We start from the raw sequence: 13258 nt of genomic DNA, 5'->3' as shown, positions 1-13258 counted from the left end.
TGCTCGTATTTTATTATTTTGTGCTGAATGAAGCCGAAAATGGACTGGGACGAGGGCCTGGAACAGACCATGCTGATCGTGCTGGTTCTGGGTCGCTGGCTCATGCCCAAGGGGGACATGTCTCGTGACCAGCTGTCCCAGCTCCTCATGGCCTACGTAGGCCTGGGAGCTGACATCCTGGACTTCTTCGGGAACTTCGAGGAGCGTAAGGTCAAAAACAACAAAAGAGTCATCAAAGTGGGGCTGTTCCTCTTCACCTGGGCCCTCATACAGTTCCCTTTAGTCCTTACCCAGACCATTCCCCAAAAAGGACAAATTCAGCCAGACTTCCCCCTACGGGAGCACTCTCTAGGGGGAAGTGCCGGTAGTGTAGTTACAGGCTCCGGAGCGCCCTCCATCTCCCCCTCCGACACTCCCTTCGCCTCCTCCCCCTCCTCCTCCTCCTCCTCCCCCTCCTCCTCCACCCCCTCCTGCTGCTCCAACGAAGTATGGAGGATGCTGCTCGCCGTGATGTTCCAGGATGGCCCGTTCCTCATCTACCGCCTCTACCTCATGATCGGGTTGAAGGTGCGCAACCAGTCCATGATTTTCTTCATCTCCAAGAACCTCCTGGTCGTCATGCTGGATATCTACCGGATTGTGGTGGTGCAGTGCGAGAGGAGAGGTCTGGGGACCGGGACGAGATGGGGGAGTGGAGAACAGAGATGCCAGACCGTGGTGGAGATGGAGGGAGGAGGGGGAGGGAGAGAGGGAGGGAAAGAGGGAGGGAGAGAGGGAGGGAGAGAGGGAGGGAGGGAGAGAGAGAGGGAGGGGGAGAGGGTGGGAGAGAGGGAGGGAAAGAGGGAGGGGGAGAGGGAGGGAAAGAGGGAGGGGGAAAGGGAGGGAGGGAGGGAGGGAGAGAGAGAGGGAGGGAAAGAGGGAGGGAAAGAGGGAGGGGGAGAGGGAGGGAGGGAGGGGGAGAGGGAGGGAGAATGTGATCAGAGGTGAAGCCAGTGGTAGAGAGTCTGGAAGGGAGGGAGGGAGGGAGAGAGAGAGGGAGAGGGAGGGAAAGAGGGAGGGGGAGAGGGAGGGAGGGAGAGAGAGAGGGAGGGGGAGAGGGAGGGAAAGAGGGAGGGGGAGAGGGAGAGAGAATGTGATCAGAGGTGAAGCCGGTGGTAGAGAGTCTGGGAATGCTGGGAGGGATGTCTCGGTCCTCCTGGGGGGGTTGCTTTCACACAGCGGGGGGGCAGAGTCGGACACATCCACACCCGCCGGCTCAAAAGTGTAGATTACCACCAAGAGTCTGATCCTGAGGGATCAGGGCCATTCTACACCACCGTATAGGGCGAGTCCCTAAAGATAGAATCAGCAATAACGTTATGACAATATGACAATGACAATAAAATGCCTTGAACTTGATGATAATGATAATGCTCGTGACAAGAAAAACATACTTACTAGTGATTGTTTGTTGTTGTTGTGTCAGCGCACTAAATTCACCTTGATCTGAAAGAGCTCCAGTTGAAATACCTGTTTTGAATATCGTAAGAATTGTGCATTATTGCAAAGATGATTACCTTGGGATCGTTAAATAATGATGTATTATCTGTAGGTCAATTAAATGTTTTATAACATAGTGTTTGCGTGCCGTTTTTCATTTCGAGTTATGTGGTCATGGAGTATATAATCTGTTTGTAAAATGATTTGTAGCCGAAATTGTCATCGGTTGGTTTGTCGCCCTTTTTATCATCTCCATGAGATGGCAGTGTTGGCAAGTCAAACCAACCTCAAAACAACCTCTTTATTCAATAACATACATAACATGCCAGCTAGACAGAGAGGATTCTGGGCAGACAGCATAGCCGCAGCCTCCAGATCTAACAGACATCTTACAGTAGCCTTCTGACTACTGTACCAACATTTCACATTGCAGACCCATCCAATATCCTTTGGTTGATGGTGTTAGTAAAGGCAGTCATAGCCTAATCTAACGAAAGGTTTATGGAAAGGTTTATGGAACTAAAGGTTTCTATAAATCATCAACCCCTTAAATAAAAAACGTAGTGTGTCGCTGTGTATTTTTCAATTTGATTTAATCTAATTTTAACTCCACAGAAAGCTCCTTAGGTAGCTCAGGTATCTGGCCAACAATGTCCCCCATGCACACTTATATTTATATGTTTGTCAATAGTTAGGGGTGAGGGGTAAGGGGGAATTTGCTGGGGCAGTATTGCAGAACTAACACAGTAAACACATCCTTGTTGAGCTTCCAGAAAAGAACTCCACAGCTGTGACCGGATGTGTTAAGATTGAGAACGATGGAAGGCTTGTCATCGTATTTGTTTAAAGCTGCATATTCACAAGAAAAAGGGACATAATTCGGAAAACTCTTAAACCTCCACGCTTATCCAATGAAACTCACTAGCTTCAAGGGTCAGTCAACATCTAGGCATAGCCTACAGCCACCAGCAAGTGTCATTGTCTGCAGATCAGTAGGTGACTGTCATTGGGTCTGACTTCAATTCACCTTTTTGCAAAACCTCTCCTGGGGTATATCTTTCTGTGGCCACTGAATAGCCCAGCATCACCAAGCTTGTGAGATATCGACAGTATCAATACCAGCCTGTTGCTCTAAAAAGCAATGTTTTGCTTGCAGCTATACTGTAGCTTCTCAATTTAGAGAGAATCAAATATTTAATTCCACACGGTAATCTGAAAATATGCCTGACGGAGGCTTCCAGTACAAAAGGGACAGAGAGAGAGAGAGAGAGAGAGAGAGAGAGAGAGAGAGAGAGCTCTCACATGAGAAGTGGAAAATTAATGAACAGTCCATTTAGATATCTGTAAAAGGATAGGATCAGTATTTCACATTATAAGACATGTTATGAGGTTATTTACAATCATATAGGCTATAACAGCCCATATCAAAGTTTCGATATGAGCTGTAGCCACTAACGCACACAATGGATCAATAGGTGTGCATATAGAAAACCGCTCAAAAACACCATCAACTCTTGTTTTCAAAGGCAGGAAACTCTGAGTGGTCCATTGTTTGCGTTAGCGGCGACATGTCATATCTTGAGAGTGCAACGTTAGTCAAAACTCATATGAGCCATATCAGTATATGATCGTAAATAACCTTATAACATGGCTTATACTGTAATGCTAAATACCGGTCCTATCCGTTAAACTAAATAATGTTCTCTCTCTCTCTCTCTCTCTCTCTCTCTCTCTCTCTCTCTCACACACACACACACACACACACACACACACACACGCACACACGCACACACGCACACACGCACACACGCGCAGTGACAGATCATCACAATTCGCCCACTTCCTCCCAGTCAAAGCAATCAGTGATGAATCAACAAGATCGAGACCATATGTCTTCTTTAATGTGCGGGGATTATATATTTCAGTTAGAATTCGGAGCATTGAGTGAGAATGTGATCTCAGCAACACAATAGGATGATGAAAGACACGCTTGCCCGAGAAGAGTCCTCTTCCTCCCCAGATTAGCGGCACGCTTTAACAAGATTGGACGAACACGTGGGAGGATGGGAATGTCAGCTGATGGAGCCTCGTTAAACCGTGGCTTGCCCTACATAGATGGGGGGGAGAGAGTGAGGAAGAGTGCGTTGACTGCAAGCCAGCATGCGAGGATGAGTCCTTCACAGCCCCTCATCCGAGTTCTTCCTCTTCCTCACACGAAAGGAGAGAGAGGGAGACGCACTCGCTCAAACAAAACAGGTATGTCAGCGAAGATGGGGCAGCTTTCATCACCAGGATTCCCTTACTTCCTCTGTTCAAGCTGATGATGGTGGCAAAATATACAACTGTCTGCCCACTCAAACCCTATGGCTCCCTGATGATGACAACATGCCACCCTGATGTTACAGAGGGAGGATGGCAAAATAAAAACACACAAACTTCAAATGAGCTCTAAAGCTCTACAGCTGCAACACTGGCTTGGTGTGTTTAGACAGTAGGCTTGATACCGTATCTGTGGTGGTGGATGTTGGGAGTTGTAGTTTTTTGTAACAGACGGGGCATTGCTGTATCTCATCCTTGGCTAGTATAACTACACTTAAGATAAAATAAATTCAGTTATTCTTTCACAAAATACTGCCATACACGAGGCTACATAGAATAGCTTAGCTGTAGCACTTAGTTTACAAACACAATCAACATTGTCATACCAAGAAGTTGTCTTTAGCGAACTAATTTCCATCCTCATTTTGAGTTTGAGTGACATAAGTTGAGTACGTCACTATTAGAGGGTGAGCCAAAAGGATTATTGGTATTATCATGTATGCATAAATCCAGACGTTTATAATGAGATATTTATATTAACAGACACTGCACACTGGCTCCACACTGGCCGGCTTAAGAACACATTATTATGCTGTACAATGGAGTTCTATATGAATGATCAAAGGAATGGAGACTTGTAATTTATTCATGTTTAACTAATAAGTACGTTCATCATCATTTAATGATAATGGTTGTATAGTAATTAAACCTCATTACCATATAGAGTAATAGTCATGAGCCGAATGAGCTGCAGAATCTAGGCCTACTACACACCAATGCAATTACGTAATTGTCTATGTTGCTGTATACTCTAGGCTACTCCCTCTTCTCGGATAGCCTACATACACACTACAGTTCCCAAATTATTACAGTTAATGCCTTTCTTGGCACGCTGATTTCATACTCAAGTTTGCCATGTCTTGTGTAAAGGTAAAGGTGTCTTGTGTAATGTCACACAGGTCACACACTAGCCCACTGAAACGTTTGAGCATTAGGCAACTTCGGTTCGGCAGAGCAAGTTGGGACGCTATTCAGTGACTGATTCCCCCACGTCAAAGTGATGTCATTTCTGACAGCTTCCCCACAATTATGGATCAGTGGCCATCATGCCCAAAATAGTGCCACAACTTCAGCATTAAATCACTCTGATTGAACTGAATAAACTATCACTTGCCTTATTTTCACACATATTTCAGTCTGTGCTGGGTGGAAACATAAAAGTGATAAAAATATCCCTCAGATATGCCAAAATGAATAATTAAAAAGCTAAGCTTCACTCGTCAGAAAGAGTGATGCTTAAAAGGCTTTGAAAAAAACCCGAAGAGGCAGTGAATAAATGCATAAATTGCATGTGTTTGTGCACCATAATGCGAGCAAGAAACCCACTGAATTAAGATTACTGTACACAGAGAAAAGAACAGAAAAGCGGGAAGTCATTTGAGCAAAAATCATGAACTAGTCAGTAAAGCGTTTTAACTCTTAAGCACTGAAAACACATTTAATTGTATCATTTCTCTAATCACCAGAGCAGTCAAGGGAACTAAGAGACACTCACAAACCTCTCACCTCCTTTTCACCTCATACTGTTCCCGGATTAACAGTCAATTTATCTGACAGTTCATAAATTTAACATATTATTTTTCACTGAACTGAATTTTCTAAGAGGTTATCTGGGTGCCTTGTAAATACTGTCAACTCTACTTTAAGTCAAAACATTCAGTTCTAGCCTGCTTTAATGGTTCCTTGTAAACCCAAGGTGAACTTACTGCATAGTACACCGAGGCTTAGAGAATATAATATGCCAGGCAAAATCAATCAACATCATCCTTTTCAAAGTAGTCCTGTCAGACAATAACCAGCGAGGAAATGACAGTATGCACTGTTCCATTAAACTCACTGAGAAACAGCACCTGTGAAACAGAATACTTACTCATGTATTGAGGTCAAATGTTGAACTTGATAACTTGTGTGACTTCCAAAGTATAGGTGATAAGTATTCTGTACTGTGCTCTTGGACAGTGAAGTGTGTGTGCATATGTGTGTGTTTGTGTTTGAGTTTACTGTTATGTGTGTGTGTGTGTCTGTGCTTGCACGTGTGTGCGAGTCTGGTATTGCTGCATTGACAATGAATGGGGGGAATTTTGTTTCGTGAAAATCAGTCTGGTAGTTTTTGCGTAAAATGAATGGAGGTGAATGGGCAAACCAAGAAACGGCTTGTGGACCCGCCCTGTGATTCGGATCCACTTAAATGGGTTCTAAACTGCCCCATGCTACACCCCTCCACCAAGCTTCATGAAAATCAGTTCGGTAGTTTTGGCGTAATCCTTGTCCAAAAAATGAATGGAGGTGAATGGATTGTGGACCCGCCCTGTGATTTGTATCTCCTCCAAAATTGAATGGTGTCCAAGTTGGCCCATACTACACCCTACTACAAAACCATGCCACTGAACACATTATCTCTCGCCCTGCGCTGTTGCTGGGGCAGAGGTAAGAGGTGGTGGTAACAACAGACAACAACAGACCACCTCAACATAACCACAGACTTGAGCAGTGTGCACAGCATACAGTATCTTCAAAATGCTCTAGACGGTATATTGTAAGGTGCAGCATCCTCCGCCACAGAGAGAGAAGAGTAAGAACTGTGTGGTCTGTCCACCGGTCAGACATTCAATATAACGCCTGACTCTGACGTAAGAATTAAGATGGACGAGAAAAGACTGTGTGGTAAAAGCAGTCAAGGAGGTAGCCCGAGGCACTCTGGTATAGTAAATTAAAAATCCTTTATTAAAGCAGGGACCAACGTTTTTCGACAATCAAATGTTTTCTTCAGGGTGTGGCAGATCACAATACCGGTAACCTTTTATAGGCTGGTGGGTAGTTAGGTGACCACTTAGTCCACCGAACACTTAAAGAGAGAGGTAGGCTACATAATGCATGCCATTAAAACAAATAAAAACAATGCAGCATATCGGAGAAATATATAATCCAGAAAATGATTGTTGATCAGAGAAGGGCTCTCCATTCAAGTTTAACCATTCAAAGAAAACATGTCCGCCACAAACGTTCGCCTCTGTTTGCTGAATTTGAACGCAGCCCACATGTTTGAAATGTTGAAAACAGGCGTTTGATGACTACAGTCAATATTATTTGACCAGAGATGTAGATTAAAGAGGTAAGTAAGCAAATGTTTTTTGTGGTTTTGTTACTTAAGATAATACCCCTGTTGACATTGGTACAAAAACATGTTAGCAGGACTATAGTATAGCATAGGATTGCCAATGACTGAATGAGCTAAATGGTCTGGTGCGTGTCTTTGGTAGGCTTTTCATTCCACTCTTAATTCTGCATGCAGTCCAGAGATTTTTTCACATTTGACTTTTCAAACTTAATGTCCCTTCATTTAACCTCTTTTGTATGACCCAGTTTAAAATAACTTGATACTGTACTCACAACAAAAGAGGGCAGCATTAAATCTGCAAAACTAACACTCAAACTAGACCAATCTAGACAGAAACTTTTGATTCCCTTAATTCACCCTCTTATGAAGATCATAGATGTCCAAGAAATCTTAGTCTCAGATGACACCTTGTCACAAGAAGTTCAATGGCCATGTGACATGGCATCTGTATCAGTGCCGTCTATTGCATTATGTGTCCCTCTCAGTACCCACCCCCCTATAATAGGAAAGATTAATGAGGTGCCAGTAAGGCAGTGGCAGCTTGAATTGCAACAGACAAGCCTCCTATCTGTATTAGGCCAAAGTGAGGCATGCTGGGATTCACTTTACACTTGCATGAGAGAGCGACAACAGAAGCACTCTGGTTCATCCCCAGACAGGGATTTGGGTGTCACAGGATATGCTCAGGGAGAGAGAGAGAGAGAGAGAGAAGAACAAGACAAACAAGAGAAACAGAACAACACCGAGTGAGAGAAACGGAGAGAGAAAGAAAAACGCGGAGAGAAGCAAGAGAAACAGTGCAAGAATGAGTGAGAGGGAGACAGAGAGAGAGAGACAGAGACAGAGAAGGAGAGAGAGAGACGGAGCGTTATCACTGTGTTGCATTCTCTGTCCTGTCAGTGAGAACCAACCAATGAACTCTAGTCTTAACAGCAACTCCTTTCCAGGGCTGTCTGTGTGGCGACACAACTATCTGCTCAGGTTCACGGGCTACACACTTCCTGAGGGAGGGGGGAACCTGGAAAGAGATATCCACTTCTCTGGAAAGTCCCTCAGGACATGGAGCCTGACTGGTTTGTAATAGTCTAGACGGGCCTTCTCTGCCTCTCGATTCTCTTCCAGCAAAATGGTCCACTGCTTACACTTACAGTAACCCTACCTGCAATACTAGTTATGATACCCGTTTGCTCACGGGAATGCCACGGAAGTAAGATAAGTTTCGATTTCGTGTTCACGGAAATGTGGTGTCAAAAATGTTTTATGGACACACACACACACACACACACACACACACACACTTTCTGTAGAATTGATAGAGGGTTATCACCTCTCCTCACTGCTCTCCCATGCATGGCGTTGTTGACAAGCATCTGTCCTCTATACACTCTACTGTACGGCGTGTATGTGTGTGTGTATGTGTGCCCCCGTGTGTGTGTGTGTGTGTGTGTGTGTGTGTGCACATTGCGTGTCTGCTGGCTTCTCTGGGTAGTGCTGCCACTAATTGGCGTGCCCCCTGTTGGCTGCTGTGGGTAGTGCATAGTGCTATCACTAATTGGACATTTAGTCGGCCCTAATTATGTACTGTAATTAAACAATCCAGCCCTGTCACCATCTGCTTGAGACCCCTGCCAGTACCCATGGCAAATATAAATGCTGTCAGGCCGACATTGCCCAAGGAAAATGAAAACGGAAATAGAGAGATACAGAGGTTTGCTCATTGTGGGTATGTGCAGATTGTCATTGGTCCGTCAATCAATCAAATTATATATTTTTTTAATAAATGGAAAAAAAGAATTTGGATAGCAGTTTTTACAAAAAAAACTGTCACAAGATGTTTAACATATAGCAAACCTAAAACCCTGATAATAAACACAGCAGCAATGACAAAGTCCTTGGAGTTTTTAGCTGAACTGAGCCAATATTATTTGATGTTTGTCCATCATTTAAAAACGTGACGAGCCTACCATGAGAGCTTGTTAAATTTGAAAGGCCTTGACAATGTCAAATTGAGGAGAGGATAATCATCTATTTATGGAGACGAGAAGTCACAAGAGACAAGACTTTAGGATGTACTGTAACCAAGCCCATGTTCAATCTACCGAGGGCTCCATTCACCCCGGCACCAGATCCTCCTTTGTACGTACAAGTGGTCAGAGTGCAAGAAGCCGACAGCGTGAAGTGGACAATGATGAATGTGGTTATAAAACCCGTTGAAGGACACCAATGTTCCATTGGATCTGGTACCAAGGGAGTGCCCAGCCATTGCGCATAGAAAACGCATCTCTCATCTAACATTAATGTTTTCCCACTCAACAAATTCCTTGTTTCTGACGGTGTGTTCAAAGCCCTCTGGTACCCGTGGCTAGCACCTGTATAATGTTCCGGAGGTGCTGATTGCCAGCCATTTGCTGGACGACTTGCAGTCTAAATTGCAAAGAGTCTAAATTGCATTTTTGTTTTAAAGGTGTTAAATAACACACTGAAGTAAGGAACCAAAGTGCATTATCAACCCTAACTACCCCAGTTTCTCGTACGAGTCCTTGGCCAGCCCTTGTCCTCCAATGGCCCTGCGTGACAGAGTGCAGAATATCCGTTTTTATAACCACATTCATCAATGTCCACTTCATTTTGGCTGTTGACCAATACAAACATTTGAACACTTTCTCATCATGCACTTTCAAAAAGAGATGCAAAATAATGCTTCTAACTCGCCACGTGTTGAAGAATTCCTTGTTACAAGAGGTTTGGCAAGATGTTTTCCTTTAAATCTATTACAGAACAGACATTAGTTGGGCTCCCAGTTGTAATTAAAATTAATTCTATGCATAGCCTTCAGTGCTAACTATTGACCGGACATCTGACTGGGACAAAACAACACAGATGATGTTAGTTTATCTGTTTGTACTGCAACCGTATTGACGTGGTTTCCTCTCTCTCTTTCCTTTCTCATGTATCCTTGAGCCTCAGGGAAGAAACACAATTATTTGCTCCAAACAAAAGATCAGCGAAAAGGATTATGTCTGTGTTACGTTCCGGCAAATATGGCAACATGTCGTACAAAGACTTTGTATGTATTTATGTTCTTATGCAAGTAGCCCAAGCCTATACCATACCCTTTCTAGACAACTTGACTCTCTTACTGTATACAGATGTAGAGATATAAGAGAATCTCCATGCTTCTGATCCACTGCCATGAAGCTGCATGGACTGTCTCTCATCAGTGTCCATGTTGGATTCATCTGGGCCTTGTGATGACAGTGATAGATGATTAGCGGTAGGCTTGAGTGGGGGTGGACCATTCGGCTCTGTACTGAACCTTCTCATAGCTCCTTTATCTCCCTGCCTTCCATTTCTGGCAAGCTCACAGGGTCTCGTGTTTGAGAATCTCTCTTCAAAGGTTTTTTTTTTTGCCACGTACCTGACTGTGCCAAGGTACTTCAAAGTGAATCTATGAATTATGATCCCAAAAACATATTCTAATTTGCGTTAACCAGTGTATCACTGTAATCCAACTGGTTAACAATGTGTGTACCTCCGCATTGATGTCATGTTGAATAAACCTACACAAAGAGTGCCTGAGCATTCGTTTGTTGTGTGGGTTTATTTTATATTTCCTTTGATTTGCTTTTATCATTGTCCCTCAACAAGTCCAAAGTGAGAGCGCATCGTGTGATAGAAATGGAAATCATGTCCTAGATTGCATATTTGTATGGAAGCTCTGTGAGAGATATGTAGAAAAGGAATAGGCTCTATTTGATCCAAACACTATGATAAGACTGTTGGTTTCAAGTCCAGAATAATGGTCTTGTGGCACATATAGAAAAGTCTATCTGGGTTTCTCCTTGTTTTACACTGTAACATTTTTGTAAAATATGTGAATTGTACATGCATTTCTTGCACTAGGAAGATTACAAATGTTTTGGTGATGCTTTATTTTACTGTCCGGTTTCATATATTGACTACTAGGTAAACACAGGATTCAAATGGTCTTTCTGTGCACCCACAGCACAACCAACTGTACAAATCAGACATATAATGTAGCATGGGCTTTGTATCATATTTGTATTTAATTAAGATAACAGCACCTGAAAATGAAACAAATTAGAATGTGTCAAGAGGAAAACGCATTGCAATCTCACGGGTTAGCATTTCCAATGATGCTACTCAAGTACTGTACAACACAAATACAACAACATGAACTTAATATTACACTCACAAGACATTTCTCTCAAAATTCTCCTTTCTGTTGAAGCATGGCAGCTACTGTACTGCGGATACAGTCTACAACACAGACTTCAGGGGCTGTATGGTGAAATAACAAATATCCTAATGTGTAAAAAATGTGTTTATTCTCTGAATCAAGACTCTTCCCCTCACCACTAACCCACTTCCTTAAATAGACCCGCTCCATTCACTCTCTCAAGTGTTCCAAAGAGAAAAATCGCTTGTGGCTGCGTATGTCCTACATATTGTAATTATGTAAACCAAATGGGGAGAAACCCACACCACACAATCTACACCATTGATAGGTGACAATTGAACTGAAAGCATTCGGCTGGCTTTAGATAAGTCCAGCCCTACTGTCATATTAACAAAGAAATAATGGCATATCAAGCTATAGTCATGGGATAATGGCATAAAGAAGATTATTTGAGTATACATTGTAGAAATACTTCATATAAACGTGGGTAAATGTAACCCAGTTTGTCTGTATCCTCTGCTTCGCACCAGAAACCACAGGCATATCTCATCAGTCAAGAAACCATTTTTAATTATTAGAAATGTTTCAGTTTACAGTATAACACGAAGGTAATGACCATGAAAAGCATTTTCATAGGCGTATTGATTTATTTTCTCACCCATTGGATCGGAAAATAAATCAGCACCTCGCCTCGTAACGCCCACCTGCTCCAACTAACACTTCTACAGTAACACCTATCAAACGTGTTGATCTAATTATGTAAACGCAGGGGATAAGAAGAAACAAAGAAACGACAAGAACAAAACAGAAGAGAAAGAGCAGATCACAGAAGAATAGCCAAAACAACTCCTCTGTGACATTATTACTAGCTACAGCCTAGCCATGCATGGCGGTGATTCGTCAGTAGTGAGGCCCAGGCCTCGGCTTTCACACATCCCTGGTTCATGTATTGATTGTATCGACGGTCGCCTCGCGACTGCTGCTGTCATTATCGGGCCAGAGCGGTTCATCTAAAGCAATTTACACTGCTCTCCTTCCATTATCTTGTGCTCGGTCTTGGCGAGCGACACCTTTCTGACACCCACCCCCCCTCCCCCTCTCTCCCCCATTCACATTCTTCAGACCCTTCTTCGTGGCAAGTGTCGATAAAATGTTGAGCGTTTTGCTTAGCTAAGCCTGTCAGTTCGATGAAGACACATGTACTGCAGTTTTTCCACTACTGACCCTCTACGCGCCCCCCCCCCCCCTCCCACACACACCTCCCTCCCATGGAAAAGTATTGGGTACATTTTGGGTTTAGTTAGGCGTCCATCCCCCCACATATCTAAATACACGCACACATACACTTGTTTTATTTAGATATTTTGCGTGGTACTGTCTGTGTGATGTGATGATGATGAGGCAGAGGTGTCCCCTGAGGTATGGCTACAGTATACGAGCGTCATTGCCGAGGTGAAAGGTGAAGGAGTATGGTGACTGGTTTGGCGCGGTGTGGACCGCTGGAATAGATTCATCCACGCAATCGGGGACTGCCGTGTGCCATTTTGTTTTGTTTTACACATAGGCTACACACTGATTCCTACATCTCAGGTCAAGGTTAGGGCCCGCACACAAGACTCAGGAAGATGTCCAGGGCTAACTTGTGACATGTCACGCACACAACAGAACCTCAAACTCACCCCCTATAAAAGTACCACAACAGGTTACTTTTCATTTGTCTGTGGTTATGTTAGTAGACTTACAGGGTAGAAGTGTATTTGCTGCACACAATGGTTGCAATGTAGTGTAGTTGCAATGGAAGTCATTAAAATATCAGAATCACAATCCGATTTATTTTGTCCAGGTAGGTTTTCACATGTACAAAGAATTTGTTTTGGACTATTGGTGCATAACTAAAAACAGACAACAAATAAACAAGGTGCAAGGACAAGACGGGACAGTGCAAAATACAGTTGCGAAGAGGCAAATACATATATGATCCTATATTCAATACAATCCCATATACAATACAATCAAAAGTAATGTACAGAATAATGATGCGGTCATTTGGGGTCCTGGGTCTTGTTGATGAGGACGGTTGC

The 13258-nt window shown here is 43.4% G+C and overlaps 1 protein-coding gene across 1 annotated transcript in view; it reads left to right on the top strand.

Annotated features, from left to right (window-relative positions):
* The window catches only part of LOC311329974 (transmembrane protein 26), a gene marked incomplete at both ends in the record, with an annotated part of 14031 nt that extends 2017 nt beyond the window's left edge, over positions 1-12014 (top strand). The window contains 2 exons of the mRNA XM_084461924.1: positions 34-664; positions 11947-12014. Of these exons, the coding sequence (XP_084318050.1) occupies positions 34-664; positions 11947-12014 (699 nt within the window). The remainder of the gene's footprint in view (positions 1-33; positions 665-11946) is intronic.
* Between the last annotated feature and the right edge of the window lie 1244 nt (positions 12015-13258).

This window comes from Borostomias antarcticus (assembly GCF_949987555.1).
Source record: "Borostomias antarcticus genome assembly, chromosome: 3".
NCBI classification, from domain to species: Eukaryota; Metazoa; Chordata; class Actinopteri; order Stomiiformes; family Stomiidae; genus Borostomias; species Borostomias antarcticus.
Note: the sequence above shows the minus strand (reverse complement) of the source record. Positions and strands in the feature narration are given on the sequence as shown.